Raw genomic sequence first — 19,766 nt, forward strand, 5'->3', positions numbered from 1 at the left:
AGCCTCAACCTTTACAGCACTGGGGGACTGAACCAGCAAATAGAGATCCTGTCTATCCCTCTTTCTCAAACAGATAAATTAATTAAATAGAATGTAAATCCATTGCATATTTTCTTGAAAGGAAAAGAAAATGCAAGGAACAGTGATTCTTAAAAATGATATTGAAGTCTGAACATTCAAAAAAATAGATACCTATTCTATTGAAAAAAGACAATTGAAAAATAATAGCAATTAGTTGCTTAATTAAAGTTATTTTCGCAAATTCATTAATAAAATAAAAACAATAATTTTATTTAATTCTCTGATTCAATATTCTTGTTGGCAGTTTTCAATTTGGGAAATAAAATCAAATTACAGTACCCATTATTGGTTGCTATATGATGAATTTGTCTTAAAAGAAATTTCATTATTTTCAATTTGATGCTTAATGTATAAATTGTTTATCATAGAGTAGAAAACAGATTATTCACTTCAGTTTTCTAAAACTATAAATTGCTTAATGTGGCCTAGTCAATAAGAAACAGTATGTAATTATAAGAAAATAGCTGAAATTAGATTTGTAATGACATTTTGTAAAAAAAATTATATTGAAATAAAAAAAATCAAGTATCTGAGATTAATGATCTTTTAGTGATGGAAAATTTCTTCGAATAATGTGAATCTTTCCTGAGAAGAAACTGTTTTGGAAGCTAATATCCTAACTTTTTAATTCCTCAAATGCAGAATCCAATCTGCTCACGTAAGAACAAGGTAAAAGCTATTGTTACTAAAGGGAATAGAGAATTATAAATAGAAAAATAGAATGTGACCAAAAGAAATATAAATCTAAGTAATACAAAGACAATCACTTTTAAAAACTCCATCCTATTTATAGTAAAGAGATAGATGCAATGAACATATCAAAGAAAATAAGATTTAGTAGACAGACTGTGGTCATCGTCATCAGTTTTATTGACATTGTGATTGAACAAAAATAACTACTATTTCAATTAGTCTGTAAACATAATTAATTTTTTATAGTTAAGGTATTTCATTTTACTTTCAGTAAAGGCACAGGACAATATGTAAGAAACGGCTGGTAACAAGAAATTCAGACTGGTAACTACTCCACTAACCTGAAATTTACGATTTACGAATTAAGTAGTCATATTTTTCCTACACTGGCAGAATAAGAGGCTCTTAGTGACTGGCTAAGGCTGAAGGATATTAAATCATAGCCATGCAAATACTTATTTGATAGCACATTTGGGTGATAATATATACGGTGCAGTAAAAGTCCACTTGTCTTTGTCAGATTTCTTCCAGGACTTGGAGAAGAGTCCCACAGTGAGCAGAGATCCGACTCTGCTTTCAGAAGAGCTAATGTGGATAAGGTTTTCATTTTCATGCTGGCTTTCACTTTTTACCCAGCGTGCGATACTAATTTGTTTCTGGATATGTTCTACAAAAACTAGAGGACCTTTCCAGAAGCCTTTGCAATTCGTACTGCATTGCTTGTTTCTGCTCACAGTGCTGACTTCTGTGTTGAAGAGTGTCCAAATTGGAACTTACTGGGATGATTAACAGCTGCTACAAAATCAATACTCCATGCAGGGAAAACAGAATTGGACTAAGATGGTCTTACATGAGCACTATCTGGTGGCTGAAGATCTATTGATGTCAGCAAGCCAAATATGATTTATCTTTGTGGAAGTATTTCCATGGATGTAATCCATGGGCCTTCCAGACTCAGTCTCAGACACCTAGGATGTGGAGGAGATAATTCATAGGTCTTAATTATGCATAATTATGCATATTCTCAGTTGCAAAGATCATCATTGTTACATTTAGGAAGAAATGGGCTTGCTTAAATCTTTTATTATTTTAACACTTATTATGGTTGAAATACTAAGTCTTAGTATTATTGCTATTGCAATTTGTCTCACAGTGACTCTTAAATTTTTTTCTACAAATGAAGTTGAAAGAAAATATAGATGTTTGTATATTTGGTTTATTATATGCTACCACTCTAAGCACAGGATAGTAGGGTAGTTGCTAACAAGTGCCCTAACATGTTTTATATTTATTTTTGAAGAATTAAGTATACTTTACAATAAATATGGTAAAAAAAAAACAAGATGAATATGCTGTTTCAAGGGAAACAAATTAATTCCTGAACCATTGTTTATTGGTTATCTTTTAGTCTCAGGGTGGTGGTTATGCATATATACTTCTATTATGCTGGAATTCACAATTCCTTTTGCCACTGTGTTTGTCTTATATCCACAGTAGTGCTTATCTTGGAATCAAAGCAGGTACTCAATCAGTATTTGTGGGATGTGCTAATGAATAAACTCCTTTGCAGCTGAAATACTAACGAACACTGGGATACTATTTGTCCAGGATAATCCAGTATTTCCATTTTTAATACTAACATAAACATACCATCAGAAGTTAAGACATGTTTGTGCAACAATGCCATTTATAAATCCCAATAAATGCCCCTTTTATCTTTTAGGCATATTTTGTTACTCTGTGAAACTAGGACTTCCACGAAGAAAAACTGTGTGGGCAAACATTCCACTCCCCATGATACTGTACATGCTACTACTGTTGCAATGTGCTATATGTGTGCTAGAGTGCAGAAACTAATTTATCAAGAGACTTAAATGATCATTTTGTGGGGTAGCTACCAATAATTTGATGGTACCCTTTGCATATTAAATATGGCATCCTTTCCTCTCTGTGCAGTGGGAAAATGTGAATGTGTTTGAATAGGGAAATACCACAGAGGAAGCATTGGACAGTTGTCAAATGAGTGGTCTTTCTACCAGTATTTTAACCAGGAATTGATCCTCCAGCTCAGAGCCGACACAGCTGGGTCAGGATTGTTACGGACTGGGAAAGCCACTGCCATCAATAAAACCAGGAAGGTGGCAAATAAAATAAATAAATAAGCCAGTGGGCTTAAGGCATGGCCTTCAGATCTTTAGATGCCTTAAGGCCTTATCCTCAAAGGGGAGATAGGCAAAGAGAAAGTGGAACTTAAAGAAGTGAATTGAAAGGTGAGATGGCAGAATTAGTAGTGGTTAACAAATTCACCACCACAGATGACTTCCTTGCGCAAAATGCACCAATTGTTGTAGTATAAAATAATAAATAAACCAAATAAACCCCCCATCCATTAGTGAAATAAAGACCCCATAAAGTACAAAGTTTCTTAGTTCCCCCCCCCCCTTTTTTTTGGACAGGCAGAGTTAGTGAGAGAAAGAGACAGAAAGGTCTTCCTTCCATTGGTTCACCCCCAAAATGGCCACCACAGCCAGTGCACTGTGCTGATCTGAAGCCAGGAGCCAGGTGCTTCCTCCTGGTCTCCCATGTGGGTGCAGGGCCCAAGCACGTGGGCCATCCTCCACTGCCTTCCCGGGCCATAGCAGAGAGCTGGACTGGAAGAGGAGCAATCGGGACAGACCCAGCGCCCCAAGAGGGACTAGAATCTGGAGTGCCGGCACCGCAGGCGGAGGATTAGCCTAGACATCTTTTCCAGACATCTTTTCCAGACATCTTTCATCACTATCTGAAATTCAATTGTTTATTGTTTCATCCCTGTGAAAAATGAAGATTTATCTCCTGCATTCTTCAATATTAATTACTGATGTACCTTCCAATGTTTTGAAGAATGCCTCCTGCATAAATAACAACTCACATATATGGATTAAAAACAAGTTATATACATGAATGAAACCGTGCACAAAACAAAAAAAAAATAAGTCCATCCACCTAAAGTGGTATTTCGTTTTTCAAGGAAGGGAGCACCTTTACTAAGTTAGAAAACTTTGGCAAATCAATAGAGTACTCTTTAATGTAACAAAATCGTATTTTTTGTTGGAGTCATATATTCTTGTAGTAAAAATGGTATTAAAGTACATGCAACCCCATCAGATCTCAAAGCATTATTAAACCAATTCAACAATAGGCAGGGAGGTAGACCAAGTGAAAAGTGAAGAGTTGAAAGAGAATATATGTCATAGGATGGGTGTGCAAACATTTCAACACATGTGAAACATTTTGTGACGTTTTAAACATTACTCACAGTCCCACTGCATTTTTGAATTACATATAGCAGAAGGAAGCATTCAGTTCTCACCTAGTGTCACCACATGCCAGAGGTGAGCATTGTTAACATTTTGTATATGTATATGTATGTGTGTGTATGTATATATACATAATATATGTTTATATACATCTGCAGACTCTTTTATATGTTTTTGGAGACAAAGCTATGCAATGACATTCATGTTTTTCACCACCCTTGTCTCCAATATTGTATTTTGGGAGCTTCTTTTCTGATAATGTATCTCTATTAAATTGATAAACTTTCAGCTTCTTCCAAATTGTATGTCATTAAATATGATTGGTGCAGGTGAGGGTTTCCGAGTTGTTTTTCCTGTGGAATAGATTTCTCAAATGGAATTAATGGTATTGCCCAAAGAATATTCATTTTAAAATTTTAACAGATACCATCAAATTATTTTCCAAAATATCATTCTACTTTACAAGTCTGCCACACAATATATATGTACCCCCCTTTTTTGCCTACTTACTTACAGAATGTAGCATGTTTAGTCTTTGTGATTTTTAGCCATCTGAAAGATAGACTATGGCAATTCAGTGTACAATTTTACATTTCATGGTTTGTTGAAGTATTGGAGCTTCTTAATCAGTATATTCATTTTAATTATTTCTCATAATCTCACCTTAGTTTTCTATTTGATGTTTAATTAAAAATATCTTACTTTAGATTATCAAACCAATGTTTATTATTTGTGTTGAAAATGGTTTCTTTGGCATTTAATATTAATGAGCTTTAACATACAATTTTTAAATTAAAGGTGAAGAAAATCTAACTTGCAATTTCCTTTTCTAAATGAGTTCTAGATTTTCTGTTTGCTTCAGATAGGTTTTTCTTATGCCAAGGTAAGAGCAATATAGGTATATGTTTTCTTCTTGCATATTATGAGTGTATTGCTTTTATTGGCATTTTTAATCTACTTCATGTGCATTTCACGTGGATATGAAGTAGAAGCATAAATTTGCTTTCATTCAAATTAATAACCAATTTGTCAAATAATTTATTGTGTATTTTATCCTTATTCAATGAAGAGAAATTTCAACATCTAAGAAAAAAATACATTCCAGGAACATCTGCAGTTTGTTTTGTTTTGGTTTAATTTTATATTCTGTTTTATTTATTTTTGTGCTATCATATTTAGTTACAATAACTTGGGTGTGTTTATATAGTCCATGGCAAGAAAACTGACATTGTAGGACTAAATTATTTCAGAAAATTATGAAGGTGTTTTTGTCTAGCTTTATATAACAGTCAAAAACAACCACCAGAAATCTCATTAGGGTCTTTAATAGCAATGGTCTTAAATGTGTAGAATAATTTGGGGAGTGTTGATCTCCTGGTAATATTAAATCTTCTCATGAGTTTAATAGAAGAATTATTTTTCAGTTTTTTTTTTTTTTTTTTTTTTTAAACAAGCAGAGTGGACAGTGAGAGAGAGAGAGACAGAGAGGAAGGTCTTCCTTTACCGTTGGTTCACCCTCCAATGGCCGCTGCGGTGCACCGCGCTGAACTGAAGCCAGGAGTCAGGTGCTTCTCCTGGTCTCCCATGGGGTGCAGGGCCCAAGCACTTGGGCCATCCTCCACTGCACTCCTGGGCCACGGCAGAGAGCTGGACTGGAAGAGGGGCAACCGGGACAGAATCTGGCGCCCCGACCGGGACTAGAACCTGGTCTGCCAGCGCCACAGGCAGAGGGTTAGCCTATTGAGCCGCGGTGCCGGCCTCAGGTCTTATTTTGTAACTTAACATAAAATTGATTACTTTTCCTCATGTAAGCTGAGTGTCGTTCTTATTAAACGTAAACCTTGGTATACTATAAGTTTACTGATACTGTCAACTTAATTTTACTCATAATTACACAATAATTGGTGCTTTACAAAGGAAAGTTTGCCTTTTTTATATACCTGTCTAGTGCTCATCACATTTATTGCTTTATTAGCTGCATTTTTAGTTAATGCATATTTACAACACAGGTAGGCACATCACCTTCAAATAATAATGATCTCGGCTCTTACTTTTCCATATTTGTATAACACTAAAATTAAGGCTGAAATAATGATAGAAGAATCCTTGTCTTATTCATGATTTTACTTGGAATGCCTCCAGTATGACACAATTAACATGATATTAACTACTTTTTTATTTTTTGAAAGATTTATTTTTTATTTATTTGAAAGGTAGCGTAAGAGAGAGATCTTCCATTGGCTAGCTCATTCCCCAAATGGCTATGACAATCCAGGCTGGGCCAGGCCAAAATCAGGAGCCAGGGACCCCATCTGGGCCACTCATGTGGGTGGCAGGGACCCAAATACTTGGGCCACCTTTTGCTACCTTCCCAGATGCATCAGCAGAGAGCTGGATCAGAAGCAGAGCAGCTGGGACTCAAAATAGTACACTCATATGGGATGCAGTGTCACAGGTGGTGGACTCACTTGCTGTGCCACGACACCAGCCCAATATATTAACCACTGATTTATAGAAAATGTGCTATGTGGCTTTTTCTCTAAAGTGTTAAATAATATTTAAAAAATAGCAATCTCAGTTTCTATGTAAATTCAATTGGCCCACCCCACCTGGTTAACAGTATTTGGCCTTAAATATAGCACTTGAGAGGTTTTGCTAATTTCTGTTTGCAGTTGCTGTCCTTATAACCAACATCTGGATTTTCTATGGAATTTTCTTCATGAGATATTGATATAGAGGTTTTCTAGCTATGCAAATTGACTTTGGGAAGCTTTTTATTTTAATTTATATTCTCAAGTTTTAGAAAATATAAGAATTATTTTTCTTAAATATTTATTTATGTGAAAGAGCAAGGAAGAAAGAAAAAGACAGGGACAGAAGGTGAGATCTTCCATCTGCTAGGAATTCTATACTGGTCTCCCACAGCGGTAGGAAGGGCCCAGTGCTGGGCCAACTATCCTGGTTTCCCACACGGGTGCGAAGGGCCCAGAGCTGGGCCATCTACCCTGGTCTCCCACACGGGTGCGAAGGGCCCAGTGCTGGGCCATCCTGCTTTGCCAGGTGCTTTGGCAAGGACTTGACCTGGCAGTTCATTAGGGGATGCAGTGGTGATTTTACCTGCTGTGCCACACACAATACTGGCCTATAAGAATTATTATGGGTGAATGGAATTGACATTACCTTTTGTGGTGCTTTTACTGTGTTTTCACTGCTTCACCTTTGGCTAGATGCTGAGAGCAGTGGGTATCACAGTGTGATATTGGACATACAACTTTGGGACCAGCTATGAACTTGTAAGAAATGTAATTTTAGAACCTACCTAATACCTGTTGAGACAGAAGATCTGGGTGTGGAGACCAGCAATCTGCATTTTTTATAAAAAAGATTTATTTTGTTTATTTGAAAGGTAGAGTTATACAGAGAAAGGGAGAGACAGAGAAAAAGAGATCTTTCCTTTGCTGGTTCACTTTCCAAATGGTTGCAACAGTGATGGTAGGAACACATCAAAGCCAGGAGCCTGGGCACAGGGGCCTAAGCACTTGGGCCATCCTCTGTTATTTTCCTGTGTGCATTAGCAGGGAGCTGAAGCCAGGAGCCTGGAGCTTGATCTAGGTCTCCCACGTGGGTGCAGGGGCCCAAGCACTCTGCTGCTTTCCCCTGCTCGTTAGCAGAGAGCTGGATCTGAAGCAGTGTCTTAATGTGTTGTGTGCCATTATGCCAGCCTCAGCAATCTGTGTTCTGACAAACCCTTCCGGTGACTCTGCCACCAGCTCACAATCAGAACCCTTGGGTTAGATTTGCTACCGATTCCTCTTCAGCAAATTTCACCTACTTACGTATGGATGGAAAATGTCCCATTTCTTCTATATGCCAAAGCTTATTGCCAGAAAAACACATGCTATACTCATAATTATTCAAATATTTCCCATAGCTGTGGTTTTGTATTTAGTATCCCGTGTGTATATTTCTTTCTGTTAGAAAATATACTTGCTAAGTGTTTGTGTATTCTATTCATTTATTTCTTTTGGAGAAAAAAGCTTTGGTGTTGTAGTTGCTATAATTTTGTTGTTTTTGCCAAGTTTTCTAATACTTGTTAATTAGTTACACATTCTTTGTTTTTCTTGTGTATTTTCCCCAGCTCTTTCTTAATTTGAATATTTTCTTATTTTTATATTTTTAAACATAATAAAACCATTATGGCTATAACTTTTTTATGTATACCATTTTTACCATACCCTATTAGTTTTTTTTTTTTTTTTTTTGACAGGCAGAGTTAGACAGTGAGAGAGAGAGAGAGAGAGAGAGAGAGAGAAAGGTCTTCCTTCTGTTGGTTCACCCCCTAAATGGACGCTATTCCGGTCCGAAGCCAGGAGCCAGGTGTTTCCTTCTGGTCTCCCATGCGGGTGCAGGGCCCAAGCACTTGGCCCATCCTCCACTGCCTTCCCGGGCCACAGCAGAGAGCTGGACTGGAAGAGGAGCAACTGGGACAGAACCAGCGCCCCAACTGGGACTAGAACCCAGAATGCTGGCGCTGCAGGTGGAGGATTAGCCTAGTGAGCCATGGCGCCGGCCCCCTATTGGTTTGTATACAAACTCTGGATACATATGTAAACTGCTAACTAATACCATTTCCATTGTTTTTTTTTTTAATATTTTATTTATTTATTTGAGAGGTAGAGTTACAGACAGTGAGAGGGAGAGACAGAGAGAAAGTTCTGTCAGTGGATTCACTCCCCAAATGGCCGCAACGGCCAGAGCTGTGCCGATCCAAAGCCAGGAGCCAGGTGTCTCTTCCTGGTCTCCCACATGGGTTCAGGGGCCCAAGGACTTGAGCCGTCTTCTACTGCTTTCCCAGGCCATAGCAGAGAGCTTGATTGTAACAGGAGCAGCCGGGGCTAGAACTGACGCCCATACGGGATGCTGGTGCTGCAGGCGGAAGATTAACCTACTGTGCCACTGCGCCAGCCTCCATTTCAGTTTTTATTTCAATTTCACCAAAAAATTATTTAGACTAATGCTCACTTGAAACCCTCAAGTTTGGGGGCTAGCATTGTGTCTCAGTGGGTTAAGCTGCAGCTTGTGCAATCTGATTAGAGTGGTCTCAGCTGCTCTGCTTCTGGTCCAGGTTCCTGCTAATGCACCTAGGAAAGCAGCAGTAGAAGGCCCAAGTATTTGTGTCCTTGTCACTCACATGGGTGACCCAGATGGAGTTTCTGGTTGCTGGCTTCAGCCTGGGAAGTGAACCAGTGGATTGAATATATTTCTGTCTTTCCCACTCTGTCTCTCTAACTTTGAAATAAATAAATAGATCCTTTTGTTTAAGAAACCCGGCCAGCGCCGCGGCTCACTAGGCTAATCCTCCGCCTAGCGGCGCCGGCACACCGGGTTCTAGTCCCGGTCGGGGCGCCGGATTCTGTCCCGGTTGCCCCTCTTCCAGGCCAGCCCTCTGCTGTGGCCAGGGAGTGCAGTGGAGGATGGCCCAGGTGCTTGGGCCCTGCACCCCATGGGAGACCAGGAAAAGCACCTGGCTCCTGGCTCCTGGCTCCTGCCATCGGATCAGCGCGGTGCGCCGGTCGCAGCGCGCCGGCCGTGGCGGCCATTGGAGGGTGAACCAACGGCAAAGGAAGACCTTTCTCTCTGTCTCTCTCTCTCTCACTGTCCACTCTGCCTGTCAAAAAAAAATAAAAAAAAAAAATAAGAAACCCACAAATTTCTCCATGTTTTGATGTCTTCTTGGTTTGTTTTTATTTCCAGTTTTTATTGCACTGTGACAAAGAAATTATCATTTAGAATCTTCTACATATTTATCAAAATGTATTGCTTTGCATAAATAATTGATTAGGTTATGCATAAATTCTTACACATTTTACCTAAAATACTGACTTATCATTTTGATCCTTTTTTACCATTCTTTTTTTCTTAAAGATTTATTTATTTGTTTGAAAGCTAGAATTACAGAGAGAGAGAAAAAGAGAGAGAGAGAGATCTTGCATCCACTGGTTCACTCCCCAAATGGTTGCAATGGCCAGAGCTGGGTCAATCCGAAGCCATGAGCTCCCACACAGGTGTGGGGGCCCAAGCACTTGGGCCATCTTCTACTGCTTTCCCAGGCCATAGCAGAAAGCTGGCTGGGAAGTGGGGCAGCCAGGACTCGAACCAGTGCCCATATGGGATCCCAGCGCTGCAGGTGGCAGCTTTACCCGCTATGTCACATTTCATTCTTCCACTGTTTGCTTTGATCAGATTTCTTAGGTGCTTGCATTAATAGGCATTTCTCAGGAAACTGCTGCTAGGGACCAGCGTTTTGGCATAATGGGAATGGCAATTCTATTCCCAGGTGCTCCGCTTCAGGTCCAGTTCCCTCCTAATGTGCTTGGGAAAGCAGTAGAAGATGGCCCAAATACTTATACCTCTGTCACTCGTGACCTGGATGGAGTTCTGGGCCCCTATCTCTGGAATGGCCTAGTCTTGGCCAAGGAGGCCATCTGGAGAGTGAAACAGCAGAAGGAAGATCTCTTTGTCTTTGTCTCTCTCTCTCTCTCTCCTTCTGTTACTCTGCCTTTCAAATAAATAAAATAAATCTTTATTAAAAAATTGCCTCGAGGTATATTCATTGTTTACATTATCTATATTTCAATATATATCTAGATCTCTATACATATCTGTATATAAGTATCATATATGTCCTTGACACTTATGTTTATAATATATGATCAATTTTTGATATGCATTTGTAATTTCCACTAAATAGATATATTAGTACAGTATTTACTTAATAAATCTTTTATCTTGGCTTCCATGAGGGAACCCCAAGTTATCCATGGAATAATGGGTTTGAAAGATAAGTTTACAGGGTGCAACAGTTTCTGAAATTCACGTGTACACAAGCTTTAGATATACCTGCAGTAGTAAGATTTATGTTACTGCAATGAAAGGAAGAAGATTATTTTGGCTCACAGCTTGAGGTTCATTGGTTTGGTCCCTGATGACAGCATTCTTGCTGGCAGAAGCTCAAGGTGTGGCAGAACCACATGGCAAGAAGGGCATAGGGCTGTCTGTCTTCGCCTCTCCTTCTAAAGCAACCATGATTCTACCCATGGGAGCTCCATCTAACCAAGTGATCCAACATGCTCACTTTCTGAAGGCCGTGCCTTACTTCCAAACACCGTCATGAGAATATGTTTCAACTTTCTTATTGTCAATAACATAAAGCTTTCAGGGGGTAGTGTGTTAAGGCAATGCCTGTGATCCCTGCGCCCCATTAGGGAGTGCCAGTTTGAGGCCTAGAGCATCCACTTCTGGTCCAGCTCCCTACTAATGCTCCTGGGAAAACAGTAAGAGATGGCCCAAGTTTTTAGGGTGCTGTCATCCAGGTGGGACACCCAAATGAAGTTCTGGGCTCATGGCTTTGGCTTGGCCTATCCCTGGGTGTTGCAGCCATTTTGGGAGTGTACCAATGCATGGAATATATATATATATATTTATATATATGTATACATATATATATTTATATACATATATAAAATATATATATATATTTCTCTCTGACTTCTAAATAACACATACATCTTAAAAACAAAAACTGAGGCTTTTGGGGAAAAAAGCCTGCAACACATGGGCCTTTATAAAACACCCAAACTAGTATCAAAATCATGGAAATGCATTTTCCATGAACTTTTTGAAGATTCCACATATTATCATTATATCAAATTTCCTAGCATGAGTATTAAGTTATTTTATTGATTTTTCTTTCTTAAAAATAGAATTTATAAATTTCTTTTTCTCAGTGTGGCTTTCAGAGTGCCATATAAGAATCACATGAGTATCTTTCCTATGTAGCTTTCTTTTTTCCATAGATATCATCTTCGATCCAAGAATTATCCAGGAATATCTTAAGATTTCCAAATATTAGGGGTGTTAGATCAACTCATAATAGTAGTAAGAATTTTCACAGACTTTTTGCTTATTTTTTAGTCCTACTGACAGTGTCATAACTCTGTCAAAGTAAGATAAGATGGAGTGCAATGTTTTCAGATTTTCACTACTACAGAACCGTAGCTTATTTTCTTATACTTGGGAGTATCTTATTGGTATCTTACCATAGGCCATTCTCATTAAAAGAGGTGTTTTTCTGATGCAGCGATAAAAATGAATTATTCACAGTCAGTAAATCTTCATTGAATAAATATTCTCACAGTTTGATCTTTGAGGACAGGCAAATAAAATCAGAGGTAAATCTTACCACGCCGATGGAAAAGTAGTTATTGATGATACTGTAAGGCACTGGGTCTCCCTTCTCATCTTTGTCGTTAGGTATGACTTCAAACTTCCACCTGTCCAACATCACTTCTGTGCTGCTTTCGATATCTTTCAGGATTTTCATCAGATTCTCACCTTCATAACCTAACAAAAAATTTTATCTTGAAATATATATATGTATATAACCAAATAGCAAAACCTATATTTATGCATGCTTGAGCATATGTGAGTATATTACTCTGAAGTTAGATAATGCATTTAAAGCAGGTTCCTATCATACCTCATACTCATGCCAAGATTTTATTCTTAGTTTAACTTCTATTTCACTTTTATGGTGCCAGCGATCAGTCTATTCAACAGCCCCATGCACATTTCCATCACATGCCCACACGAGACTTCAAATCTATATATGAAAAGTGCAATGAGTTATCTGTTTCCATGTCTCCCTCCTACATATCCTATCTCAGAAAGTCACCACCCCCAAAAAACCAAGATGCCATTGCGGACTTCTCCATTTCCAGGAGTATACTCCCTTCACACTGTCCTCTCTGGAGGCACAGAAAACTTTCAATTCCAACAATATGTCTTACTCATTTGAGCTGTGTTTTTGTATTCTTCACTCTACCTGCCAGTACCTCCTTTCTCTTTAACTGGTTTGCCTCTACATCCATGGGATGGTTTCAAATTTGATAACCTTTCATTTTGGAGGCCACCTTCCCCAAACAATAGATCAGATCCCCATCTCATACAATCTCCCAGAACAGGACTCTCAAAATTAGGATCCCCATACAACCAGTGATCTGCCCTGTGGTTATAGGACTCGCAATTTCCCATTACAGCTTCCTCTTGCCACATCTACTCTAGAATAAAGGCTCAACAATTCCAACATTTTAATGAATCTACTATGGCCTGAAAAAAAATATTGCTTAATGCTATACTTTGTCTTAAACTTAACTGTGACTGTATGACATCACTCAGATTGCAGCCGAAGCCTGGCTATGCGACATACTGGTTTTGCTTTCTACCTCCCTCAACATCAGTCCCTCCCTTAGGTTCATTGTGATGTCTAAATGAGACAATGTATATAAGGTTTTTATAGAAAGGCCACAAACATATAACAGAACATTCTCAACATAATACTACTCATGATGAGAACATCAAGTTAAAATACTGTGCTGGAGCCAAACATTGTGATGCATCAAGTTAAGCTGGATATCAGAGTGCCTGGTTCAATTCCCAGCTCTTATACTTCGAGTCCAGCTTCCTGCTAATGTGCTTGGGAAGGCGGTGAATGATGGCCCAAGAACTTGGATTCCTGCCACCTGCATGGGAGACCTCTATAAACCTCTTGGTTTCTGGTTTCCACCTAGCTTTTTTGCAGGTATTTGGGGAGTGAATAAAATGTGAATCTTGTTCTTTCATTCTCTATCTCTGCCTTCTAAATAAATAAATCTTCAAAAAATATTGTGCTAATTTAATCCCTCCTCACATAATTATTTTGAGTGGGAATTTCTTTTCAATGCTTTATTTTACTGTGTCCAATTTTTGGCCTCTAACTTAAAATTTTACTTGAACGAGGAGATGGAATACACCCTGTGTCCTCTTTAGAGCTGTTAGCACACATATCCTTGGAAAAACTAAGAGTCAATAGAAAAAAGAACAGAGAATCTCACACCTATATTCACTAATAAAGGGTAGGTGCTTTTTTCCACTAACTCTAGGATGGGAGGCAGCCAGAAACCAGTAACTCCTGCTTTGGAGCTTGTACAGGTTAAAAAATTATGAACTGGTAAATACATATAGCAATGGGTGAAATGAATGATGATTCTATCAATATAAACATAGAATCAAGTATTATTTCAAAAGAGAAATGGATTAGAGAATAATTCAAAATACTCATATCAGTAATTGGCATATAATAGTACATGGTAAGATATTGAATGGTTTAAACTTTAAGGTTAAAATAATCATATAAACATATTTCCAGTGTTTCTTTTTAAATTTTTCTCTTTTTGAAGGAATTTAATAATATATTAGATTCTCAAGTCATAACAAATGCATGATAATTACTGTAACACGATTCTCATCAATTCTCATGTTAATGTGATATTAATAAAAAGACGTAATGTGGTTCATAGATATAATTCTAAGACTATGATACTCCCTCCCTTCTCTTTCCTTCCTCCCTCCCTGCTCCTTCCTTCCTTCCTTCCTTCCTTCTTCTGCCTTAATAGTTCTTCTACCTTCGTTATCAACATCTGATTCTTCTTCATATTTTATTTTTTTAAGAAGTACAAATAGAGGAGCACTATGCTGCAGCAGGCTAAGCCACCTCCTGGGACACGTGCATCTCGTCTAAGAGAGCCAACCTGGTCATCTGCACTTTCGAGTCCAATTTCTTGCTAATGCTCCTGGAAGGCTGCAGATGATGGCCCAAGTTCTTGCGTTCCTGTCACCCATATAGGAATTCCAGATAGAATTGTTGACTTCTGGTTTTGAACTGGTCAAAGACCTCAGTGTTGTGGACTTTTGGGGAGTGAAACAGGTGACCAATCTCTCTCTCTCACTTTCAAATAAATAAATCTTTTAAAAAATAATACAAAACAAAGTATAAGTAATAGTCTCTTCATATAAATTTTATATATAGTTATATATTTTCACCATTGAATGAAATAAAAGTTAAACATAGTCACCTATTGTCCAAATTCTACTCTTGTTTCAGAAAAATCCTAGTATTATGTGTTTTCAGTCATAAATGATTCTGTATAAAATAATATGGCATGTTGCTACATACAGTAATATGAGTAAATAATAATGCCTTAAGTCAAATATTGGACTTTCCCTCGGCTATCTCTCAGGTAATAGCAGCAGTGTTCCACACAGCACTTCAACAACGTAGGAACAGTAACCAAGCAGGCGAGAACCAGATAGGAATGAATTCATGGACACTAATCACTGCAGGTTCACTTGGCCTGAAAGCTTTACCCCTGGATATATTATTAGAGGTTTTTATGATTAAATATGAAAAAGTCTAAGATCAATCACTCTTCTAGTCATGGAAAAATGGAAGGAGGCAATAAATAAATGTATTTGCAGAATTACAAAATCTCTCTGTCTCTCTCTCTCTCACTGTCTATAACTCTTCCTGTCAAAAAAAAAAAAAAAAAAAAAAAAAAAAACAAAAAAAAGAATATGATCGGCCTGTGCCGCGGCTCACTAGGCTTATCCTCCGCCCGCGGCACCGGCAACCCGGGTTCTAGTCCTGGTTGGGGCGCCGGTTCTGTCCCGGCTGCTACGGGACAGTTTGGGGGTGAACAAATGGAAAGGATGACCTTTCTCTCTTGTCTCTCTCTAACTCTGCCTGTCAAAAAAAAAAAAAAAAAAAAGGCAAGTCCACTAAGTATGCAAGCTTATTTACAGAAAAGGATTATGCTATTTTACTTTTATTATATTGACTTTAAAAATAATTAAATACTATATTATTTAAATTATTGAATAACAATTCATTATTCTAGGTTGACAAGCAAGTGAAAACATAATTAATATTTATTTTCTCTTTAATAGTGTGATGCTATCACAATGCACGAATGTGCCTAAAAAGTCATTGAAATGTTTACAAATGAAAATCACGGGAAGAAAATCAAAACCAAATATTTGTAGGAGCGTGCTCCATATAAATCTTTGTAACTTACCACCTCACTCTACAGAAACAATTTTTGCCTTGCAATCATCTTCAGATTTTTTGTTGGAAAGATTAATTGTTTTCAGAAAATTGCAAAGGGAATGCTAATTAAATATTTTTTGAATTTCATAGGAACCTACTTTCTTATTGTTATCCTTCCCAAAACACAGAAATGCATTCATGTAGAAAAGAGTCAGTGCAATCTATTGACCTTAAGTGAGCCAAATGATTATTAGTATTTTCTTTCTAAAAATTTAAGCATAAAAATAATTAATAAGACTACTTGAGGTACTCAACATGTATGCTGCACAAACAATTCAACAGTTCAGTGCAAGGACCAATACAAGACATGCACTGTAATTTTCTTCAAATTCTGATTAAGAATCTAACAAATAGTTGTTTAGCAATATATCCAGCAAGAAATAATCCCATTCCAAAGTATGTTTCTTTATATATATTTATATATAAATTTATTTTATAATATATATTATATATTTTATATAATATATTTATTTTATAACATATGTATTTTATAATACATATTTATATATCTCTTTATATATAATATATATATATATATATATATATATATATATATATATGACCAGGCAAACGTTTTCTCCAACTCCCCAACTGCTCAACTTGGGCGCCTGGTTTTCCCCACAGCCCCAGGCAGCCCACCAGCCAGGATGATCACTCTAAGCCTCCTGCTTATCCACTCATCCTAATGGCACCAACACCCTCGTCTGCTCACTTTGTTCTCTCACTAGGACACCTATAACAGAAGTTCTCATTTAGCAACCTATATTTCTCTCTGCGTTCACGTTTTCTAACCAGTTTATTTTCCATGCAAAAATAAGTAATCAGCTTTTGTAAATTATGTTACTATGTATCTGAAACTCAAACTATTCTTCAAATCCCATCCAGTAAAATTCTTATTACGACAATTTTCTGCATCATCAGCTTCCCAATTATCTTCCCAATCTCCCCACACCCTCTCCCACTAACTGCTCAGCACCCCACTGCTGCTCCAGCCACCCCACCTCCCATCCACCTGCCCTTTCACACAGACACCTGATAAAACCACTTCTCCTTTTCTAGGCCCTGTACTTGTTGGCTATTCGGAGAGGCCTTCTTGACCACGCAGCTAAGTGGTTCCTGGATTCTTGTATTCTTTCTTTTGCTACTGTGACCTCATTCACAGTTACGTATTTCATGGCTCATTGATGTATTGACTATGAACTCAGTGAAAATACAATCTGCAAAGGGCTGGAGCAAGCCACTTAATTCCTCACATTATATCTAGCACCTAAAACAGTGCCAACACTAAGGAAGCATTCACAGACAATTTGTCAGTAATATGCTTACAGAGGCCCACATTGTAGCATGTAGCAGGTGACACTGCTGTCTGCGATGCCAGCGTCTCATATAGGCAGCAGTTCGAGTCCCAGCTGTCCACTTCCAATCCAGCTCCCTGCTAATGTGTCTGGGAATGCAGTGGAGGATGGCCCAAGAAAGTTTCTGGGCCCCTGCACCCATGTGGGAGACCTGGAATGAAGCTTCAGGCTTCTTCCTGACCCTGTCCTAGTCATTGCAGTCATTTGGGGAGTCTCTGACTCTCTATTTCCCCCTCTGTCTATAACTCTGCATTTTGAATTAATTAATTAATCTTTTCAAAAATATGGAAATACATGTATTTCAAAATATTTTACATCAAAATAAATTTATTTTTTAATTCTGTTTCACAAAAATTTGGAATTTATATCATATATATATATATATAGACATATGCTGCAGTCCTCGTCTTTGTTCATCAATAATATCATGTACATGGATTCAAAAGAATCAATAGACTATGCCAAAAACAGATTGATCCATCGAACTTGAGATTTCAGCCATTTTCTAATTTGGAAGCAAAGACATTTTCACATTGTTAATCTATAGATATCAAGTATGCATTCCAGAAGAATCTAATCTTCTCCCTTTTATCAGTACACGTGTATGAACACTGCTAATCCCAAGAATCTCATGAACAATGGTTATGTCTTCATCTCTTTAGATATGGTGAGACGTCACACAATGTCTTAGAATACTCTTTCACATCCTTATTGAATACACCAAATAGGTTCTATCTTGGTTGTAGTCTCTAATTCTGTCTACAGACTCAGCTTGGGACAGACTCGAGGGACAATTGCTCTCTAATGCCCTGGTACAATGAGAGTTACTTAGGGAGTTTGTTTAAAAAGACAGCTGCTGGCTAAGGTGCCAACCTCTAGAGATTTCCATTCAGCATATTTGGGGTGGCGGTAAACCACTATGTTGTTAACAAGCTCCCCAAGGATTTCTGATGCACACTGCCTTATCAGACACTTTCCAAACTCCTCTAAGCAAGTTTAGATGCTAAAAATATTTCCCACACAATTCCACCCTTATCTAGCAAAGGCTGGTGTTGGTCACTGATCTTCCGATAAGCATAACCTATAAACGAATCCACAAAATATTTTAAGATTTCATCTTGAAACAGCCTTTCTCCACCGACCCTGCTCCGTCTGCCCTATTACATTTTCAGTTCCCTGAGTAGTCATATACCTTGCCATCTCTGGGCCTCTGAACCTGATGTTCCTTCTGCCTGTGACATCCAGTCTCCGTTTATACGGGTGTATCATTACTCAGCCATTAGGTTTCTCCACTGTGTCATTTCCTCAATGATGTGTGCCTTGCACTGCAAACTATCTGTTTATTTGTTGCTAGAAAATCCTATAGTTTACATTCACTTTATGTCCCACTAGTATCAAGGATCTGTTTTTCCCCCATTCTCATCTCTGTATTCTAAGTATAGAACACACTAGTTAGCATAAAGTGAGTCTCGAAGATCAAATATTACTAATGTTCATTCCTAAAATAGTCATTCATTCACCTTTCTCTCTTTTTGTGATTTGAAATTCTGAACCTTACTTTGGTGTTTATTCAAGATGACTTCATTTTTGAAACAAGAAAACAAAACAAAACAAAACAAAACAAAATTCTGGGGCCAGTGCCATGGCACAGCAGGTTAAGCCTCCACCTTCAGCACCCACAAGCGTACCAATTTGAGTCCCAGCTGCTCCACTTCCAATCCAGCTCTATACTATGGCCGAGGAAAGTGGTGGAAGACAGCCCAAATGCTTTGGACCCCTACACCCATGTGGGAGACCTGGAAGAAGCTCCTGGCTCCTGGCTTTGGATGGGTGCAGCTCTGACCGTTGCAGCCATTTGGGGAGTGAATCAGCGGATGGAAGACCTCTCTCTCTCTCTCTCTCTCTCTCTCTCTCTCCGTGTAACTCTGCCTCTCAAATAAATAAATCAATCTAAAAAAAAAAAAAAACTCAATAGATTTGGAAACTTCTCCTCTACAAGCCAAGTAATTAGCATCAGATCAAAGCTAGCACCTACACTCTTTCTGTCCACCATTTGTTTCCTACCCCAAACTGCTGTTCAAACACAAACATGTGGCACCCATTATACTGTTATTTGCACAGCAGGCATCATGCAGTGAGGCAACACTGGATGTGCTCTTTGTGGGGGTGGGACGTCCAGTGCTGTGTTTCTGGGTTTTGGGGCTGCTTTACCTCCTCCCCATCGCAGGCATCTTGCCAGATCATTGCCAGTGCCAAGAGGCAGGATAGCAACTGGAGGATGCTTGACCACATTGGCTTTTTCTGTGGAAGCAAACAAACAAACAAACAAAAATTGAAGTGAAATCTTGAACTCAG

General features: G+C 38.2%; 1 protein-coding gene across 16 annotated transcripts in view; it reads right to left on the bottom strand.

Moving 5' to 3' along the window:
- Nucleotides 1–19,766, bottom strand: part of DGKB (diacylglycerol kinase beta) — a 773,939-nt gene that overhangs the window by 413,878 nt on the left and 340,295 nt on the right. For all 16 annotated transcript variants that reach the window (XR_011382945.1, XM_051832536.2, XM_070059385.1 and 13 more), the window contains 2 exons: nucleotides 19,623–19,712; nucleotides 12,316–12,476 (listed from right to left, as the gene is read on the bottom strand). Coding sequence is in view for 15 of the 16 variants with exons in the window: in XM_051832536.2 (XP_051688496.2) it covers nucleotides 12,316–12,476; nucleotides 19,623–19,712 (251 nt within the window). In the remaining variant the exon portion in view is untranslated. The remainder of the gene's footprint in view (nucleotides 1–12,315; nucleotides 12,477–19,622; nucleotides 19,713–19,766) is intronic.

This window comes from Oryctolagus cuniculus, chromosome 16 (assembly GCF_964237555.1).
Source record: "Oryctolagus cuniculus chromosome 16, mOryCun1.1, whole genome shotgun sequence".
Taxonomy (NCBI): Eukaryota; Metazoa; Chordata; class Mammalia; order Lagomorpha; family Leporidae; genus Oryctolagus; species Oryctolagus cuniculus.